The following is a 23,090-nucleotide window of genomic DNA, read 5'->3' as shown; positions in this document are numbered from 1 at the left end:
TTGGTGTTCTTGTGTAAGATTTTAACTTCAAATCATATTTTACTGCATTTCTAACGGTCTTGTTGTCTACCTCAAGTTCAACTGCCATTTTTCTCATGGATTTGGTTGGATCCTTTAGGATTTTGGATTTGAGAGCTTTAATAAAAGCTTTGGTACGTTTTTTGTTGCTTCCTCCACTTCCAGACTTTCTGGTAATAGTTTTGCTCATAGTCATTCTCTTCTTTCCATTATAAACAGTCTTTATGGACACTCCAACTATTTTTGAAATCTCCTTTGGTGTGACGAGTGCATTCAGCAAATCACACACTCTTTGACGTTTGCTTTCCTGATTACTCATATGGGCAAAAGTTTGTGAAAAGGTATGGATAATAGTGTTAGGTATGATTATGACATCAATATATGTTTGGTTTCAAAACAATTGATGTAGTGCCTGCTGAGAAAAAACAACTAAATGTTCATTGTAAATTTTGCTTCCCCACCCTGTATAGTTCCAGTTTTATTTATTGCTGCTGCCTCCTGAGCCAACTGCACTGAAATTTCATGTTTGACGTAAAATCTGGAAAAAGAAATAAAGTCGGTCAATGTCTATCATATTCAGGGTTCCCGCAGGTTTTTAAAAACATTCAAATCTGCATTTAATACCTTAAATAAGTCTTTAAAAAGTCTTAAATTTGATATGGTAGTTCTTAAGTTATGTTGCCATAAACTTGTTTTGTTTAAATGTGTCGGTTAAATGTCCAAACTTTGAAGAAAGTAACATTAGTCGACTCAGTTCCACCCGTTCCAGAAAGACTATTTATACTGAAATTATGAACCAGTTACACTGGTCTACAGTTTTTTAGAAATGATTTGCTTCAGACATTAAATGTTCTAAATGTTACGTATTTTAATAAGATTAATTGGAAAATAAATGACAAAAGTGCCGGTTTGCTGATGTTTTCAAGGTATATGATTAAGTGTTATTACACATATATATTGGTTTATGTACATTTCTATAATAGTTTTATAAATCTTCCACTAAATAGAACCTGTAAAGTGAATGTATTCTAATGTGCAGACAGTGTTTTGAAGTAGATCTTGTAGCTCTGAGACAAATATTCCTTTTGAGTCAAACCCATTCTCTCGTTAATTCTTGAGTTTCACATTTTGACCCCAGGCTGTATCTTGGAAAGTTCAGCCGACCAGCATTTTTGACTTGACTTTTCTTTATCAGTGACTCTCGTGGTAAAATTTCATTACTTTTATTCTGGAAGCATTTTCCTTGTAGACCAGTGTTATGGCTAACTTTGCAGCCTCCAGTCAGAAATAACTTGGAATGGTGGGAATCAAGGTGTTGGAGTAAATATATACATGTTCCTAAATTCTAGAAGCCACAAATTTTTGCCAATATGGCCATGAAATAGGCATTAAATTCGGTTCTAAGTAGTCTTAACCTCCTGAGACCCAGGAAATGTCAGCAAAGTACCAGCTTTTTTTTGTTTTTATTAAATCAGTGCCTATATTGGAAACATGACACAACAGTTTTTTCAGATGTAGTTTTTAAAATTTTTATGGAATGTCCTTTGTGGTTGACAGTTTTTTTTTTTTTGTATAAAGTTATGAAACTCTTGTACACAAATGTGGACAGAAAACCCATAGCTATGTCTGAGGAGGATAAAAAGGTGTCAAGTCTTAAATTTGACTTGTAGGAACCTGTAGGAACCTGTAGGAACCTGTAGGAACCCACTGTGGCGTAAACCTGACCTGTCTTTGTTTGTAATACACACAGGCTGTCAGCTGCTTTTAGGACCAAACAAGCTCTGCTGCTTTAGCCGGTCTTATATTTGTCCTCATACTCCACTAAACTTCTGATAAAACTGTCATTTATGTGGCGGTGGGAGGAAGCAGAAGCATTCCGGAGGCCTCTAGGTAGAAGCTGAAATAGGACTTTGTTTCTAATAGTTGACCTTCTTGGTCTGTTCAGAGGGAGCTTGACACTGCTGCCAGGACTTTGTCCCCGTGTCTATTTATATCTGCGACTGTTGGATGAATCAACGGCCTATAAAACTTATCAGGGCTGGGCTGTAAAAGCAGCTGCTGAAATCCAAGGGAGCCGCTGATAATGAAATGACACCATACTGTTCAAGTCTGATTGGACTGACCTTTAGGATCTAATAATTAGGGCTGTAAGAACATATCGGTTTTGCGATATATCACGATATTTCATTTCACAATACTGTATCAATATTAAAAAGTACTGTATTGATATTTTTAGGTATTTATTCAAATGCAGATATTGTGGAGGTTATTTTAGTTTTTTATTTTTATTTTTTGTTTAAATTTTATTTATTATTATTTAACACTCTTTTATTAAATAATGTTAGTTCCTTTGTTGGGATCGCACTAAAATACTGTTCTGATGTTAATTCTGAACTAATAAAATATTAATATTTGAACAGGATCTTAAACTGTAATCTCTGTAAAACATAATTTCAGTTTGAACACAGGACCATTTTGAGATATAACATTAGATCCTGTTCTGATAAAAAAAAAAATGTGTTTAGTATTTGTGCATATTTCCAGTGTAATTCAATTCTTCAAGGAAATAATCATTTAAAACAAGAAACAAACAAATAATTGGCTTTTTAACAGTATCATGATATATTGTGATATATCGTATCGCAATCCTAGTATTGTGATTTGTATCATATCACCAGATTCTTGCTGATACACAGCCCTACTACTAATCAATTTGGCTAGCACATTAAAACTCTAACATCCCATAATCTGTTTGTTCTACTTTTCACCCCGCTGTTTTGAAAATAGTGGAAATCGATTCAAAGCCTCTGCAAACCTAAACACACACTGGGCTTTTCAGTGTCTCCTGTAGGGTGTTATGTGCAGTTTATGTCAAAAAAGAAAAGAACTAAAGTTTCAATCCAAATTAAAATGAGTTTTTATGATACTGGATGAGAACCGGGTTCAGTTCGACTGCAGAATTTGTCCTTTTACTACTTTTATTATTATTATTTTATATTGTTCTTTATTTATCTTTATGTTTACACGCTTTTTCTTGCACTTAATTCTGTTGCTGCCTTGACCATTGAATTTCCCCCTTGTGGGATCAATAAAGTCTCACCTAATGTAATGTAATCTAATCTGATCTAATGTAATGTAATCTAATCTGATCTAATCTAATCTAACCTCATCTCATCTCATCTAATCCAATCCAAACCTATTGTCCCACTCAAATTAACCATCCACCATTAGCAGCTGTTAGCTACCTTGACACACACGTTATGTAATGTTCAGCTATGCGTTACATAACTGACTTCTTAGTGTGTTACATATAAAGTTATAGAACTAGCCAACACATACATTTAGCTAAAGATTTTCTAAAGACAATTTAGTTGGAAAATCAATCATCTTTTTTTTTTTTTTTTGCTTTGTCTTTAGTCCTAGTGTCTTTGATTTAGCCTCTAGTCTTTGATTGACCCTCAAATTGCGTGAATATATCTTGTGCATAAAAGACAATTTCGCCAAAATTCTTGTTTTTTGATTAAAAGTTTTTGCGCTGGCAAGAGGTGGTTTTTCGGGCGTAGCGCAAATGGTGTATCACGCAAAACTGCAATGGAAAGACCTTTTTCTGCAACTAGAGTCACATGAATTAAAAAAAAAAACAAACAAAAAACGATATTGACAGACAGTACAACAAGTGAAGAAGAGTTTTAACAGAAACGTGGTGCGGTATGTGTGGACACACCAGGAAACCCAATCAGTTTTTCATTTAGTACGAGATAGAGGGCTAATATATAATGATAATGAATACATCTGTAAATCAACACCATATTTACGTTTGTTGTTATGTTTATGGAATGACTTCTCGTGTCGTCTTGTGATAATAACTAAACAAATCATCGCATTTGTGATTTAATGGAAAAACCGACATTACCCACTTCTGTTTTTTCGACATTTAGTAAATATCGGTAAAGTTTGCACATATGTTTAATGGAGAAGCCACTATTGACAGTGTAGCTAACATTAGCTAATGTTACTAGCTAAAGAGATGTCAATCCAAACAGTGTGAGAAGTGGTGTGAAGAACAGAATGAGCTGTTTCTGGACTAAGGTTTGTAACAGTTCTGTTTGTTTTTTTGTGGATGCTTACTGAGACACTCCTTGAACACATGTGCTTTTTTTTTCCTCCTTCAAAGTCTAATTTTACCAGGGCTTTCAGTACTTACAGCCAGGAACATCATGCAGTACATGGAAAAAGACGAGTGTCCAGAGTAGAAGGATAATCTGAAACACACAGACACAAACACAGCTCAGAGCCTTCATATGTGCTTCATTAACTGCAGAAAACAAACACAAATGTCCCAGTCAGTCACACATTCACATTAGTGTTTACTGCCCTGACACCTGTCTGGGGGTTTATGAGAAGTGAGTCCTGGGGTGGGGGTGGGGGGGCAGAGGGATGTGGACAGCCACAGTTAAACAGAAGCAGACCCTGTTGTGTCAACCACTTCCTGTTTAGAAGACCACGGTCACCTGGACCAGGTCTGCACTGTAGTCATAGACAAACAGTGTTTTAGACTTCACACAGTTTTTAGATGCACATTTATTCTATCCTGTTGTAGCTGCATTGGTTTAATAATGGGCCATGTTTCATACTGATGTTTTTATGAAGAGTTATTTGAACTTGACATCAGACAAACTCCAACGTAAAAATCCTAAAAACACTGTGACAACGTCAGTGCCATAAACCGAATGCAGAGTCCTGTTTTTTCTTCAGTCTGTAACTGCTCTGCATCTCTTCGCACGCCCCTCCCAGAATCCTCTTGTCATGACCCTTTTAGGACCTTTACGTAACAAACTCTTAAATAGAATGGATATTCTTTTTCAAAAGGTACATGAGGCAATATCTAATTTTTAAAGCACAAACTACAAATCATTTTTAAACAAATAAAATCATGAACTTACTTAATATTGTTAACACAAAACACTCTACTCTCATATGACCACACTGTCTCTCAGACAGTTACACCTGTATATTAGGGATGTAACAATAAGGAAATTTCATATCATGGTTATTGTGACCAAAATGATCACTAGCATTATTGTCACAGTATTATTAAAATGTGCTCAAAACATTCAAAAAGTACTTAAACACACACTGAAATAATTTAACCAAGTTGTATTTTGAAAAAAAACCAAAACAAATAAAATAATAGGCAAAATGTACTCTCTGCTGCAGAAACATCCAAATATTAACATGTAAACATCCAACATACTAATGTGCATTAAAGATGGAACCTTATGGCCATTGTTTGACCATTGTGATTTGATTGGTTTTCCCCTGTACGTCGCTTTGGAAAAAAGCATCTGCCAAATGCGTAAACATAAACATAAACATTTTCCAGGTCAAGTTTGTTTTCAAAGTGCGATAATCAAACACGGTTATCATGATAATTAGAATTTAAACAGTAATACTAACCATCAGGAATTTTACCACAGTTTATCGTTATACTGGTAATCATTACATCCTACTGTATATATGGTGCTTGTTTGTTTGTTTGTTTTATTGGCGCTGCCTGCTGAGCCAACTGCTTTGAAATGTCATTTTTGATGTCAAATCTGGAATGACATAATGATCTGTCTATAATAATCTGTTTGTCTATGAATGCACACAGGGTCCTGTTGGTGTGAACCAGTGTTTTAATGCGTCGGTCCGTTCTCACACCAGATGAAGGGACTGAGGTTCAACAAATGACACACTATGTGTTCTAATAAGCAGGTTTACAGAGCTATGGAGACACAAAAACATCTTACACATATGAAAACACTGTAAACTGGGACTGGATTCATCACAGATAGTTACACTCAGACCCTGTGCAGTAGTTGCAGTACTTTTATTTAACAGATAAATATCTGCCAGTGGTTAAAACACATCTTATATGTTGATACCGATATTGGTTTAAATTGCTTTTATACTTTGTGTAATGGTAACAAACACAGCTTCCAATAAGAGCTAACTGGGTGCACTGGAAAAAAAATTTAAATCTTACCAAGTGTATTTTTCTCATTTCTAGTCCAAATATCTCATCACACTTAAAATCAGACAGAATCACCTAAAGAGGAAATTTTCAGTGAGATATAAGAACTGATTTATAGACAATAGATCTGGAAAATCTGATTTCAAGAAATCTTACCAAGATAATTGTCCCTTTTTACTTTGGCAGATTTTTTTTTTGCTTAATTCAAGATTTTTTTGCTTCATTTAAGCAAAAAATCTGCCAATGGAACAAGTGAAAATTATCTCGGTAAGATTTCTTGAAATCAGATTTTCCAGATCTATTGTCTAACAATCAGTTCTTATATCTCACTGAAAAGTTCCTCTTTAGGTGATTCTGTCTTCTTACCTCTGCCAGGAGGTACTGTGATCGCTTTGCTTTGTGTGCGTGTGTGTTTGTTTGTTAGCAAGATAACTCAAAAAGCTATGGATGGATTTTCATGAAATTTTCATGAAATGTTGATACTGGCACAAGGAAGAAATGGTTAAATTTTGGTGGTGATCGGGGGGGGGGGGGGGGGGGGGGGGGGGGGTGTCTGTCTTGATCTGTCAGATCTGTCTTGGTGGAGGTCTGCGCTCTCCAAGTGCTTTTCTTGTTTTAAGTGTGATGAGATATTTGGACTAGAAATGAGAAAAACACACTTGGTAAGATTTAGATTTTTTCCAGTGTGTTTAATGTAATATGGATGTAATTTGAGTTACAGTGTTTTGTCGTCTGCAAACGTCTACTAGTAATACTTTATAATAACTAAATATAAACTTCTACTCTTTGGTCATGAAAGTGTCACTTCCACCTGAACATAGGTGAGATTTTATAAATTATTCATGCATTAATAAATTATGTATTTTAAGCTTTACAATGAGGTTATAAATTAATTAATGTAACTCATTACTAAATGTTATTAACAAAGTAAGCTAAACAGCTGGGAAGATAGCGAAAAAACAAATACTAAATATTACATTCTAAATAAGATAAAACTAAGTCTGAGCTATTACCTTTCATTTGTATGTTTAATTACTAGCCTAATTCTTTTTTTATTTTCTCTTTATTGAAAAGCACAGGTTATCACATGACCCTCAAGGAAAAAATAATATACAGTAACATAATTCAGTTGCCATAGCACAAGATTGTGTATAGAATAGGTTCATTGACAAAATAACCATAATCCCATAAAAATAAATTCCAATGAAATACATTAGGCTTAAAAAAAAAAAAAAAATTAAAAAAATAAGTCAAAAGTAGGCATTACTATGAACAGAGGCTCGTCCTAACCTAATTCTAATCAATTATAAATCCTTTATATGAGTTTTACATGTGTGCTATTGTACATACACTGACATTATGTTCTTACTTTTTCCTCTCAGTTCATTTATTCAATCATTCTGCCACATAGTGTTCTACACTCAAAGCTGGTGTTCTCCATACATTATCTAAACTACAGGTTTGTTAAACCATGATTAATGATGTTATTAATTAGGACCAATCCTGTAAATAAGGATGTCACAGGAGTTTTAATATTTGTTATTGTACGCTGAATGTTTACACAGAGTGATTATTATTTGTTCGATGGTAACAACACACAGGTGGCTCGAACGTCTTGTTCTCTAGGAAATTTAATCGGAGCCGAGCAGGACTCCTGTTACTGTAATATGATCGGGTGAAAGCTGCCCTGGTGCTGCTCCCTCTGCTCTGACCGGACTCATTTCCTTCTGTTAGTGACTGGAACACACAGACTCACAGAGGCTGCACATGTAATGGGCCTGGACATTAATCTGACAAGCCTCGATTATCTGCTTCTGGTCACATGACGCGTCTCCTCATCTGTTCATACATGTTCAGCTTCTTATGCTTCATTTAACACAAAGACCCAGTGCTACTTTTGTGGCAGTTCCCAGTTGAATTTTTCTCTATTTCTACCTTTCATGACTGATTTGCAGTGTTGGGACTAATGTGTTATTAAGTAACACGTTACAGTGACTATGTTAATTTTGTGGTAACTAATTAGTTTGTCAAAATCAGGAACGCGTTTATCATAGCTTCTACCCCACTGCAGTAAATGCACTGAATGCTGCTAAAAGATAGTGCAATAGGATGTGACTGTGTCTGTGTGTTTTTATTTTTTTAATCTATTTTATGGTAGTGTGATTGTGTCTGTGTGTTATTACTTTTTTTATCTATTTATTATGTGAGTGTGATTGTGTATGTGTGTTTTTTTATGTCAGGGATTGTACCTTTTAGGATCGCACTTTTTAATTTCGTTGTACAAATGTACAATGACAATAAAGTTCTATTCTATTCTATTACTGCGGTTTAAACAGGCTCGTTAGTTGTTACTTGGCGTGCATAACTCAGGACTACAGTTTCCGTGGTGGATGTGAAGCGCACGTGACGCAGCCAGTTAAGGAGACACATTAATAAGAGAATTTAGAGTAAAAAATAAATAAATAAAGTTACTTTCCCCAGTAACTAGTTACCTTGAAAGTAACGAGTAACTTAACATAACTGAGTTACTTTTGAAAGAAGTAATTAGTAACTGTAACTAAGTTACTGATTTAAGGTAACTTGCCCAACACTGCTGATTTGTCATCACTTTTTTTCTTGTAATATTATCCTCTTTATTTGCATTTTTTGGTGTAAATCATGTATTTTCCTACATATAACAACACTGGTCAACAACAAATTTATTGTTTCAGTTTTTTGAGCTGATTTAGGATCATTTTGGTGCTGAATTCAAAAATCACATTCATTTTGGTCAATCAGGTCAACTTTCTGAACTATGCTACATATTGGCTTTTTAACATTTTTGCTTACATTTATGGGCATTTTCACATCATATGATACAAAATTCTTCATATTTCTTGCAATAAACGAGTTCTGAAGATTTGACTTTTGCCAATTTATGATTAATATTTTTTTTTAATATTACAGGTGAATGAAATGGCTTCGACTAGAAGATCTTGCAAAAATAAGCCTGATGTATTCTGTTACATCTGCGCTGAATACACCATTGTACCTAACAGGAATCAAGTCACAAGTTTCATAAAGTGTGCTTACCAATCTTATTTTGGTATTAATTCTTATATTTTGTGAGAAGATCAAATTTTTCAAAATAAAATTAGCAAAAAAACCTGACCTGATTGAGAAAAACAGATGTCATTTTTGGATTTAGCGGTGCAAAATGGTCCTAATTCAGTTGAAAAAACCTAGACAACTTGCAAAAAACATTTTTTTGTAACCCAGTGTAATTAATCATGTAGATGTTCATGAAAACTCAGAGTAAAGATAACTTTGCAGCACCTGGAGAGTTCAAATTCAAACTGTTATTAGGGTCCAAACACACAAATAAATGAACCAAAGACAAATAAAAGTGTGTTTAGCAAAATGCAGCCCCTTTAAACAGTTTATATCAGAAGGTGGTTTGTGTCACCGGCAAGGTTACAATAGTTTTGGATTTTTCATTATAGTTTAGTTTTATTTAGTTTTGACATTTTTTTCTCTAATTCAGTTAGTTTTAATTCATTTTTAGAGCAGGTTTGATAGTTTTTATTAGTTTTCGTTATTTTCTAAATGCTTAGTTTAGTTTAGTTTTAGGGTTGTTTTTTTTTTTTTAATCTTTTCTCTTCTTCTCTGTCGTCGTATTCAAATAAATCCCAGACAGGACTCTGCTGCTTTCTTCCAACTTTAGTCTCCATGTTTCCAGGTAGAGTGGGGACCAGAAGACGACTGGAAACCACAAGTGACGGACCAAAAAGTGTCGTATGGTGACAGCAGAGAAAATTGCTAGAGCGAAATAAATCAATTTTGTATTAATCCGACATTGACAAAGACGAAAATGAAGGAAATTTTATCCATAATTTTTATCTGTTTTAGTTAGTTTTGTAAACACACAATACAGTTTCAGTTAGTTATAGTTTTTTTCTTTTAATCATAGTTTTTATTTATTTCAGTTAACGAAAATATTTTTTCAATTCTAGTTTTCGTCATTTCGTTAGTTTTCGTGAACGATAATAACCTTGGTCTTGAAAGGTGCTTATAAATAAATGTTTTTATTATTATTGTTATTATTATTATTATTATTATTATTATTATTATTATTATTATTATTATATTTCTCACGAAGGACAAAATGTTTAAGGCTTTTTGGTTCTCATCCCTTCTGCAGGTCTTTTGCATTATAGTTTTCATTTATTTCAGTTCACAAAAGTATTTTTACAATTCTAGTTTTTGTCAGTTCGTTAGTTTTCCATAATAACCTTGGTCACTGGTGGCTGTTTGGGTCTTTATGGGTTAAAAAAAGAAATGAATACACACTGCAGAGTAGGAGGGGATCCAGGAAATATGAAAAGAGTGCACCACACCCTGGTAAATATACAGACGATAATGCAGAGGGGGGGGGGGCATTGTTTCTACAGAGTCATGACAGAGGAGGGAAAACACAGAAAGATTATTGTTGACTCCAACCTTTTAGGTGAAATTAAAAAGAGTTGTTGTCTTTGTTTTCCTCAGTCACTCTGTCACAGCAGATTAATGTGAACAACTGATGTGTGGATTTGTCACTGGTGTTATTTGGGCAGACGTGGTGTATGATAGTCTGTTCATGCTTTCTTTTTTTATATTCTTTTCTTATTTACCTATTTATTTATTTACTTATTTTTGTTGTTTTTAATTGTATGGCTTTTTAATCTATTCTTGTATTTTATCCTTTATCTGAGTTTTATTTATTCTTCTGTATAGCACTTGGAACGGCCTGCCTGAGGAGATAAGGCTTGTGGAATCAGTGGCATCTTTTAAATCACTTCTTAAAACACACTTTTATAGACTTGCTTTTATGAGATGTTTGTCCCTTTTAATTTTAATTTTAAATTTTTTATTTTTTTTTTCAATTTGAATCTTATCCTGTTTGATTGTTGGTTTATATTCTCATACATGATGTTGTTTTATCTCACGCCTTTATTTTTGCATTGATTTAACAGCATCATGTTACGTTATCCCTGCCCTCTTTATTCCGATTCATTTAATTTATTCGAAGTGTCATGTTTTTGCATTGTTGTACACATCTCTCCTATTGTGTTGCTTCTGTTTTAGTGTTTTTACTTACATCTTGTATCCTGCTGTTGTGCCCTTTACTTGTTTGTCAAAAGCACTTTGTAAACTTTGTTTTTAAAAGGTGCTATATAAATAAAGCTATTATTATTATTATTGTTATTATTATTATTATTACTTTTACTTCTTTCTTTTTTGTACAGTTTCTATGTCTTTAAATCTATTCGGTATTTTATTCTTCTATTTTGGTTTTAATTATTTTTTCTGTACAGCACTTTGGTCTGCTGCGGTTGTTTTAAAGGGCTTTACAAATAAAGTTGGATTGAATATTCATCATTTAATAGGTCTTATGTATTTCATTTTATTGTATTGTACTTCTGTTTGTTTGTTTTGTTTTTTTCTCTCTCTTCTGCCCAGTTTTACTCAGTTCTGGTTGTAGTTACTGTTACCATTATAATTATCACCATAGTTGTTACTGTTTGTATTGTTGATATTTTCTTGTGAGGGTCTTCGCCACCTTCTTCTTTCTTGCCCCCCACCCCCTCCAATGTCAGGTCCGGCATCAAAATGTGGTTCAACGAAACTCATAATAAACACAGTAGAATATCAGGGGCAGCTTCATACACTTTATGAAGTTTCCTTTGGCAAAGCAAATGTGTTCAGCACCAAAAGGAGCCAGACTACCGTTCTGCTGTTACAATTATGGACAAGACAAGTTCAAATAAAAAAAAAAAAGATCTTCTAACTGGACCTCCCAAAAACGGCATTAAACAGACGCACCTCACTCAGAATCCCATGGAGTTGGATCAGTGACAGTGGATGGACACACCTGTTTGATGGTCAGTTAATTATATATTTTACTGAAAAAGCTACTTTTCCATGAGTTTTTTTCTGTTTGGATTTAATAACCTTTGACTTTACTCTGATTTTACTCTGACTTTATGAACATCTACAGCAGGGGAGTCAAACTCATTCTGGTTCAGGGGCCATATTTAGCCCAATTTGATCTCAAGTGGGCCAGACCAGTAAATAATGACTTAATAACCTATAAATAATGACAAAAATCCAAGTTTTTCTTTTTGTTTTACTACAAAAAAACAAAAAAACAATTAAATTATGAAAATATTTACATTTTACAAAAAAGATGGGAGTAACCTGAAAAAACAGAAATTTCATTCGAAAAATTAGTGCAGTTTTAACAATATGCCTTGACTTATTATTTATCCTGTACATTACACACAGTGTTACATAAACATTTGGTAACAGGCAGAATATTGTTAAAATTTTGGAGTTTGGAATTAAAATGTGAACAATTTCTACAATATTCCATATCTCATTATTAATACAACTCCAGATCACAGTGGATCCATAAATGCACAAAACATTTAGTAACAGGCAGAATATTGTTAAAATAGCACCTTTTGGTTGTTCATCTTTGTTTTTATTTATGTATTTATTTACATTTTATTGTGAAAAAATAGTTTTGTAAATGTTAATATTTTCACAGTGTAATGTTATTTTTTTCACTTAAATTTTTTCCACATAATTTTTCATAAAGAACATTTGTAGTTGTCATTATTTATGGGTTCTTGTGTTGTTATTTTTACTGTAGATCACATTGGTCTGGATGTGGAACCTGAACCAAAAGGTTTTGGACAACCTGGACTGTTCAGGTTCATTTTTGCACTTTCATCCTGTGGGCCGGAATGGAACCTTTGGCGGGCCAGATTTGGCTCCCAGGCCGCATGTTTGACACCTGTGATCTACAGCAATGGTTTCCAACCTTTTTTGGCTCATGACCCCATTTTAATATCACAAATTTCTGGCGACCCCAGACATTTAAAACAGAGCCTTTTTTTTTTTGCTAAAATTAATTTGTTTTTGATCATGTAATAGTTTTCTATCCTATGTTTCAAATACAGGTTAATTTTAGAGGACATTTAGTCTATATTAGGGATGTAACGACGTGAAAATTTCATATCACCGTTATTGTGACCAAAATTACCATGGTTATCATTATTATCACGGTATTATTGAAATGCGCTCAAAATGTTCAAAAAGTACTAATACACACACTGAAATAATTTAACCCAGTTGTATTTTGAAAAAAAAAAATCTAATAACATAATAGGCTCAAATGTTTGGTAGAAACATTCAAATATTAACATGTAAACATCAAATATACAAATGTGCACTAAAGATGGCACCTTATGGCCATTGTTTGACCATTTTCCATATCAAGTTTGAGTTGTTTTAAGGTCTCTCTCTCTCTCTCTCTCTCTCTCTCTCCCTCTCTCTTTCTCTTTCTCTGTCAAAGTGCGGTAATCAAACACAGTTATCATGATAATTAGAATTTAAACGGTAATACTAACCATCGAGAATTTTACTGCGGTTTATTGCTATACCGGTAATCATTACATCTCTAGTCTATATAATGTATATTATTATGGACAGAGGCAGTAAATCCAGGTGTAGATTACTGCACAAAGAGAGAATTTTATTTTCCTTGGTCAGGATATGTCCAGTCAGTCCAGCTTGGATTTACAAGGAGGACAATTAATACTGAACAAACAAGAACTCAAACTATGAATTATGAAAGAGCTGCAGCATCTGAAACTGACCACAATGAACATGTGACAGATAAACAGAACCACGGTGCTGCAGTTTCACACTCACAGTTTAACATGTCTTATGGATTGTGATTGTCTCTGTCAACTCACCATGTATTTTTGATTAGTCAGTTTTATTTTTATCAATTGCTAGAAATTTTAGGCGACCCCATTTGACATCCAGGCGACCCCACGTGGGGTCATGAGTAAGAATAAAACAGAATGGTAGTCCGAGCCCACTAACCCTTCTTGTTCCCACTGGTCCAACGTGCACAGCTGACCCGTCCCCTATTTCAGCCTCTGTTACACTGGTCTACAAGGAAAATGCTTCCAGAATAAAAGTAATGAAATTTTACCACGAGAGTCACGGATAAAGAAAAATCAAGTCAAAATGCTGGTTGGCTGAACTTTCCAAGATACAGCCTTGGGTCAAAATGTGAAATTCAAGAATTAACGAGAAAATGGGTTTGACTCAAAAGGAATATTTGTCTCAGAGCTACAAGATCTACTTCAAAACACTGTCTGCACATTAGAGTACATTCACTTAACAGGTGCTATTTAGTGGAAGATTTATAAAACTATTATGTAAATGTACATAAACCAATATATATGTGGAATAACACTTCATCATATACCTTGGAAACATCAGCAAACCGGCACTTTTGTCATTTATTTTCCAATTATTCTTATTAAAATACGTAACATTTAGCACATTTAATGTCCGAAGCAAATCATTTCTAAAAAACTGTAGACCAGTGTAATTACTACAGCGCTCTGTCACCCATGAGGAGTGGAAATCCTCTGCTCCTGCTTCACTTCCTTCTGCTCTCCGCTGATAAAAGGTAGACGACCTAATCCAAACAAACCTCACATTCCTGACATATGACACACATCTGGTTTGGTAACCAGTTTTTTCACAGTCCTAAATGATGTATCAGTGAATTCACTAAACTGAGAAACAAAGTGTTGCATAAATCCACCGGAGCGTATTGTAATAGTTTTTATCAGCATAATTAATTACATAATAATGGTTCACGGGTCGGTCAGTGACGCAGTCGACCTTTGGCTTACACTGCAGGCATGTTACAAAACAATGGAGAGCACAGATTTAGTGCATTTCTGTCGATTTGATTAGTCTGTTGGGTAACACTGTAAGAGTCTAGATTACAGCACTACAAGCTGAAATAAGCCACCAACACAGGCGTTTATCTGAAGGAAACTAGTCTGTTTTATTACAACTTTATGGGCAACAATGTAGATCACAAGTGTCAGACATGCGGCCCGGGGCCAAAACCAGCCTAAGGGATGTATTTGCAAAGTGCAAGTTAGGGCACCAAACTCAACAATAATATCATAATAACCTAGAAATAATGACAACATCATCTTTTTTCTCTTTGATTTAGTGCAGTGTTTCTCAAAGTGTGGGGCGGGCCCCCCAGGGGGGCACGAAGGTGTGCCGGGGGGGCATGGGATCTCTCTTGGGTGGTGTTTTTTTTTTTTCTTCTTCTCCTTTAGGTTCGAACATGTAGCAGGTGGAACTAATATTTTAGTGTTGGAGCACCCTGCACTTGTTTTAGGGACGTACAACAAACAGATCTACTGCCACGGTGATCTGTCACTAGACTAGACAAAGAGTTTAAGTTTAGAGAATGGACAAGGATTGGACTGGAAAAAAAAGTGGAATGTTTCTGTTTTTGCACAGTTTGTACAGTTTGCACTTTAATGTTCTGAGATTTGCAATGGAAACAGGCTCATTGCAGCCACTGATATTGTTAAAATGTTCATCTTCATTACCAAAATTTGTTTGTTGTTCTAAAAAAAGTAACTTTATTGTCATAGTTGTAAGATAATTGCACATTTCCAATTTTTATTTGGAAAAATATTGTCTCAGAGCAGTCTTGTTGAGTTTATTTGTATTGTTCAAGCAAAAATCTAAGTTATTTGTAAGTTGAACAACAAATTATTCAAGGAAAAGCAAAAAGTATTGTTGTAATATTGACGTTTCTTTCAATAAAAGTTATAATTGCACCACTGTTACTATGTTGATGGGGTTGGGGGGGCCTGGAGATTTTTTGTCCTCCAAATGAGAAACCGACAGAAAAAGACTGAGAACTGCTGATTTAGTGCAAAAAACATTAAATTATGAAAATGTTCACATTAACAAACTATCCTTTAACAATAAAATGTGAAAAACCTAAAATGTCTTCAGTAAATTAAGTGCAATTTTAACACTATTTTGCCTGTTACTGAATGTTTTGTGTCTTTGTAAAATCTGACCTGTAATGCACATGTATAAACGATAAATCGAGGCAGAATATTGATAAAATTGTAATCACATTTCTTAACCAATTTAATTTTTTTCAGGTTATTCACATCCTTTTTGTTTGGACAGTTTGTAAATGTAAATATTGGCATAACTGAATGTCTTTTTTTTTGCACTAAAATAATTTGGAGTTGTCATTATTTATTGGCTATCATGTTATTATTTGACTGGTCCCGTCCACTTCAGATTAAATTGGGCTGAATGTGGCCCTCGGAAGAAAATGAGTTTGACACCCCTGATGTAGATGAAAGAGTGAATTATTCCACTACCTTTCAGGACTCACTTTATAGTTTTTAATCATTTTCAGTTTTGACGGTCAAAAAGGGACATTTTAACCCTTTATCAGGCAAGATGTGTGAAGGTACTATCTTTATTCTATCGTTTTTATTTGGTAGTGGTTTATTGTTCTTATTTATCTATTCCTTTATTTCATTGTTTTTAATTTTTTGGCTTTTTATGTGTTTTTTTAATCTATTCTTGTATTTTATTCTTTTATTTTGGTTTTATTTATTCTTCTGTACAGCACTTTGGTCCACAGCGGTTGTTTTAAAGCGCTTTACAAATAAAGTTGGATTGGATTGGAAATAACAGTAACAAGTAATCTGTAATGGATTACAGTTTGGAAGTAACCTGCACAACACTGTTTACTTATCTCTAAAACACAGGTGTCAAACATAAAACCGGCTCGCCAAAGGGTCCAGTCTGGCCCATGGGATGAATTTGTGAAATGTAAAATTTGCATTGAAGATATGAACAATCAGTGGAGTTCAAATCTTTTTAGTCCAGGTTCTACATTCAGACCAATATGATCTAAAGTGGATCAGACCAGTAAAATACTATCATTATAACCTTTAAATAATGACATTTACAAACTTTTCTCTTTGTTTCAGTGTAAAAAGTAAAAGTCAATAAAAACAGCTGGCATTTACACACCATCCTTTCACAGAAAATGTGAATAACCCGAACAAATATGAACAACATGAAATGTCCTATGAGAAGTCAGTGTGATTTTAGCAATATTCTGTCTGTTATTAAATGTTTATGTGTTTGTAGATCCACTGTGATCTGTAAGTTATAGTGTACATCTCGGCTAAAATTAGCTTTAGAGGTCTTATTTGTGTCTTTGTGCATAAGAAATCAATCTCAGTGAATCCAAAGGAACGTTGTGTTGGTAAATGACAGTTGTTCAAATGGACAGGATTTCAGTTCTGTTCAACATGTTGATGCTCATATGAACTATGTTTTCAGCTCAAAAATGTCCAATTTCAGCACAATTAATGCTATATTTTCATGTCACAAATGGCCAAGTTCTATTTGAACTGAATTGAGCTGAAAAACAAATCTTCTCTTCTTTTAGATTCCCCAGTTTTTCTTACAGATTCTCTCCTCCATATCACATGTTTTATTTGTACAGGTTCAATCTGGAGTATGGTGCTGATCCATCCTGCTTCTGTTCCACCAATACATACATGAAGAATGGCACACAGCACTGTTTACATCAACAGTCTTCTAATAAGAAGCATTTTTATACAAAAATAACAGTTCTATATTGTTCTTTCCTCTTTAGTATGATGATAAACTATACAATAAATAATTGTGCTCCTAGTTTTTGCACAGGGATCATTAGTGTAAACGCTGGCATGGCTGCAGAGCATCAGTATGATGGGATCCACAACAACCATGTCACATCCGTCCACTGACACATTTAGTGTTTTTGTGTCAGCTGGGATTGTTTTAGATCCACAATACCAACATTTATGAAGAAAAGCAGAATTATCAGTAGTAAGTCTATAAGTTTATTCCTAATAAAGTACTGGTACTGACCAGAGCATCATGGGTAATGTCACGTCCGTCCACCAGCAAAAGTTTTCACATACACGTGCTATTCCAAATCCAATATTTATGAAAATAGAGCTTCCACTGTCAAAGAATATCAGTAGTCTGTGCACAAATGGATTAGCATTATTTACACACACGTCTATGGATTTATGACAACTTTTTTTGTTGACAAAAATGGCCACTCATTTGACCCCGGGTAAATTTTAGCTGATCTGTAAATGATAAACTGAGGCAGAACAATGTTAAAACTGCACTTATTTTTCTTAAGAAATTTCATGTTGTTCATGTTATCCACATTTTAAAGGAAGGTTTATAGATATAAACACTTTCATATTGTAATTTTCCTTTTTTTTTTTTTTTACTGTTATTATGTTACTGATCTGGCCCACTTTGGATTATACTGGGTTGAATGTGGCCCGTGAGCTAAAATGAGTTTGACACCCCTGCTCTAAAATGTCCGGTTTGTCCTTCAAAGCTGCACTGACCTGCCCTCGTTGACCATGGTGGAGTCTCCGGTGCAGGTGAAGTCTTCAATGTACACTCCAGCTGAGCAGTTGATGAATTTCCAGTCAGGTTTGCACACATCCAGAAAGTGCGGCCTGAGCCGGCCGATAGAATACTTGGCTATGTCGGTCAGAGACTGGCTCATGGCGGCACCGAACAGGAAGGTGCCCACAGCTTTGTAAACACAGGCCACGTAGCTGCCGAAAGACGACTTGGATTTGATTTTCTTTAGATAAACTAAAAGGCACTCTCCAAAGATCATCTGCAAAGGAAGGACGGAAGGACATCAAGGATTAAAAGGGCACAGAGTTAGTGATTCAGTCAGAAATATTACGCACATTTTATTTAATATGTAAATGCATTCCATTTGGATATTCTGCATCACACTAAAACTGTCCATGCAAATGTTCAAGCATGAATCTTAAATAATAATAAAACACACATACACACATTTCACAACAAACTAAATCCTGCCTAAAAAAGTGGATTTTTTTTTTTTTTTTTTTGCTTTACATTTGCAGCCTTGTAACCTGACAAGTAATGTGCGTTAAAAAAAACCGTGGCAGGGGTTGATGTCCACTTAAAATGACCCAAAGGTATTTATTTTCATTTAAGTAAAGACACATTTTGTTTGGCTTCAACTCAAAAACACATCTACATTTTGTATGTTTTGGATACATCATGTGTATTAAATATTGAATTATTTTGAGAGAAAAACTTTTTTTGTTGTATGAAAGTTCAAGTGTATTTAAACATGCTGTTACATAACCAAACTAGCTGCCAACGGGCCCGCAAGATTTAAACTCATCGAATAAAAAGCTGTTGGCAGCTCCTTAATTGCCGCTGCATTTCATATCTGTGTTTTTGACACATGATCAGGAATAAAAAAAAAAAAAGCTGCATTCAGACTGCAGGCAAAAGAGGTCTGAAATGGAACTTTTCAAGTGAAATGTGGCTCAAAATCTGTAAAATCAGTAAAAGTAACATGAAATCTGATCTTTTCTGATCTGGTCCACTTCCATGTTGTTAGCCTCATAGCATAATTAAAGTCATACACTATACAGACAAAAGTATGTGGACACGTTGAATTCAGGTGTTTCTTTTCTGACGGTGGTCTGGGATACAAAAGGTTAAATTATCTTTGTTTCCAAAATGCCTCAGAGATGGTTTTTACTTAATTTTTCTCAGCATTGATTTTTTTCTTTTTTTTTTTTTTTTTTTTTTTTAGATCCATGACTATGATTTTAAATGTTCTACCTCTAAATTTCTAAAATTCTTCTCATACTCTGACTATAAATAATAATTTTCTACCACAATTAACCATCTACTTTCTTCACACCTCACTGAGGAAGAAAAATGTACCATTAAACTTAAAAAAGGAAATATTGATGTTTATCAACTATATGGACAAAAATATTGGGACACATCATGGTGACAGCTGTAAGTTGTCCTGTTCATGATGATTTGAGATATAAACATCAATATTAATGATTAATATGATATTTATCACAATATAAAACTCTATTCTGACATTAGTCATTACTGTTTTGTATCCCAGACCCGTTAGAAAAGAAACACCTGAATTCAACATGTCCACATACTTTTGTCCATATAGTGTATGACTTAGGCAATTATGCTATGAGGCTAACGATATGTGGTCCTGAATGAGGTCATGTGACCTTATCTCGACACTGCACCGGAAGGATTCACTATAAAGTAGTTCAGATGAGCTCAACCTTTAACTTATTCAACAGTGAAGTGAACCTTCAAGCATCGGTTTAATAGTAAAACAATGACAGCGGGCATTTTACTGCACAGTTACATAGTTTTACAAGGACATGAGGTTTTGAACACACTGCTTTTACTTGTGTGGAGTATTTTCACAGAGTTATATTTACACTTTAAGGGAAGGAGATGCTTCTTCAGTTAAAGGACCAAACCCAGTTCATATAAGAATCACACATTGGCTTCATTTAAAACAGGGCTGTCAAACTCATTTTAGTTCAGGGGCCACATTCAGCTAAATTTGATCTGAAGTGGGCCGAACCAGTAAAATAATATATCATATGTATATCATACATAACATAATAATATATAAACAATGTCAACTCCAAACTTTTCTCTGTGTTTTAAAGCAAAAAAAGTTAATTTACATTATGAAAAGGTTTCCATCTACAAACTATCCTTTCAAACAATGTGAATAACATGAACAAACTGAAAAAAAATAAGTGCAATTTTAACACTATTCTGCCTCAGTTTATCATTTACACATGTACATTATAACTTACAGATCACAGTGGATCTACAAATACACAAAACATTTAATAGCAGACAGAATATTGTTAAAAATGCACTTACTTCCCTTGAGACATTTCAGGTTGTTCATATTTGTTCAGGTTATTCACATTTTTTTGTGAAATTATACTTTGTTTTAGTGTAAATACATGAAAATATTTACATTTACAAAGAGAAAAATTTGGAGTTGTCATTATTTATATGTTATTATGATCGTATTTTACTGGTCTGACCCACTTGAGATTGAATTGGTCTGAATGTGGAACCTGAACTAAAAGGATTGTTAATATCTGAGTGCAAATTTTGCATTTCACAAATTCATCCCAAGGGCCAGACTGTACCCTTTGGTGGGCCAGATTTGGCCCCCGGGCCGCATGTTTGACACCTGTGATTTAAAAGATTAGCAGCAAATCTAACATTAGCCCAACATCTGATAATATGAATGAAGCCAGTGTGTTTGATTTTCAGAGAACTGCCAGAAACTACCTTTGTTTTGGATTATTTATGACGACTAAAACTTCCAGAGTAAAACCTTTGCATATCAGGTTTTAGTTAAAGTCTTTTTTCCCCACAGTTTATACCTTGTGGCTGTTTTTAACATGAACAGCAGCTGAGCACAAATGAACTCTGCACTTCCTGCAAATAGCTTACACACCTGCTATATTTGGAGACTTTTTTTTCTTTTGCAAATGGTTTGACCTGCTGTGGATTAATTTGGGTCTGTAAATTTAAAATGTATGACCGTTCTTCTGCTTTGTCTAAAAAAAAAAAAAATAATAATAAAATAAGAAAGTGAGAAAGAAACGTAATAATTGACATGCTGTTAGTAAATTATTTTAGTAAATGGAATTTTAAGCAAGCTGTTAAATCCACAAATACATTATTAGAAAAAAATATTTTAAGCTGAAACTACAGATCATGAGAAAATGGAGAGAGTTAAAAGTTGGAGAGAAAAGGTAAAAGGACAACTGTAGCGAAAACACTTACAATGAGTATTGTGATGGGAATCATAACACCTCCTAACAACTGATAGGAAATGGTGTCCTCTTTAAAGGGGTACTTGATCGAATCATCGTTACAGAAAAAGCCCCGGCGGAAAGGTTTGTGTCGCACATTGAGTATTGCAAATGGGAGTCCCACTAGTAAAGATGCAATGAGAGAGAGAGAGAAAAAAAACAACACAAACGAAAAATACAGGTTATAAGATCATTGCACTGCACCCGCAACCCCCCCACCCCCCTACCCATGATGCAACAGTGAGGTGCCCGTGCAGAGCAGAAGGCAGCAGCCGTGTGAGACCAGTCACATGTGATCTGAAGGCAGCACAGTCTCCGCCCACTTTCAGAAACATCACCATGCAAGAATTAGTGGTTATGGCGTCGTCATGGCAACAAGCTGATAGTGAATGGGTGTTAAAATCAACAAGAGTCACACACACACACATGAAAGAACAAAGTGACAGCAGGTTATTGAGCCCTCACAACTTTCTCTTAAACTCATTGTTTGTTTTCTGTTGTTTTTCTACTGGCTGATGGAGTTTCCAGATGAGCTGGTGTTGTTGGATCTGAACCGACCCACAGCGAGCTGAAGCTGTCAGCGTGTCAGAGCTGCACAGACCCCCCACCACCACCACCACCCCTGAACGTAACCCAAAACACTCCCACGTCACACACTGGATCACTGGCTTCCTCTCTAAGACTAACCGTTTGTTAGCCTCATTGCATAATTGAAGTCATGCACTGTATGGACAAAAGTATTGGGACATGTTTGTTTTCTAACAGGGGTCTGGGACGAGGTTCGAATAGTTTTGGATTTTTCATTATAGTTTAGTTTTATTTAGTTTTGACTTTTTTTCTTTAACTCAGTTAGTTTTAATTCATTTTTAGAGCAGGTTTTATAGTTTTTATTAGTTTTCATTATTTTCTAAATGCTTAGTTTTAGTTTAGTTTTAGTATTAATTTTAGTTTTGTCGTCTCTTTTCTCTTCCTCTTTATCGTCGTATTCAAATAAATCCCAGACAGGACTCTGCTGCTTTCTCCCAGCTTTAGTCTCCATGTTTCCAGGTAGAGTGGGGACCAGAAGACGACTGGAAACCACAAGTGACGGACCGTCAAGTGTCGTATGGTGACAGCAGAGAAAACTGTTAGAGTGAAATAAATCAATTTCACATCAATCCGACATTGACAAAAACGAAAACGAAGGGAATTTTATCCATAATTTTTATCCATTTTAGTTAGTTTTGTAAGCACACAATACAGTTTCAGTTAGTTATCTTTTTTTTTCTTTTAATTATAGTTTTTATTTATTTCAGTTAACGAAAATGTTTTTGTAATTCAAGTTTTTGTTATTTTGTTAATTTGTTAATTTCGTTAACAGTAAAATGTCAATAAACTGAACAAATATGAACAATCTGAAATGTCTAAAA

At 34.5% G+C, this 23,090-nt stretch overlaps 1 protein-coding gene across 2 annotated transcripts in view; it reads right to left on the bottom strand.

Moving 5' to 3' along the window:
* plpp1a (phospholipid phosphatase 1a) overlaps positions 1-23,090 on the bottom strand; it is a 46,715-nt gene that overhangs the window by 6,250 nt on the left and 17,375 nt on the right. The window contains exons 2-4 of one of the 2 annotated variants that reach the window (XM_030148706.1): positions 21,653-21,804; positions 18,352-18,632; positions 4,223-4,280 (exon numbers count right to left, since the gene is read on the bottom strand). In XM_030148706.1, the coding sequence (XP_030004566.1) occupies positions 4,223-4,280; positions 18,352-18,632; positions 21,653-21,804 (491 nt within the window). The remainder of the gene's footprint in view (positions 1-4,222; positions 4,281-18,351; positions 18,633-21,652; positions 21,805-23,090) is intronic. The other variant, XM_030148705.1, reaches the window with a different exon arrangement.

This window comes from Sphaeramia orbicularis, chromosome 12 (assembly GCF_902148855.1).
Source record: "Sphaeramia orbicularis chromosome 12, fSphaOr1.1, whole genome shotgun sequence".
Lineage (NCBI taxonomy): Eukaryota > Metazoa > Chordata > Actinopteri > Kurtiformes > Apogonidae > Sphaeramia > Sphaeramia orbicularis.
This window is presented reverse-complemented; position numbering and strand designations above follow the sequence as displayed.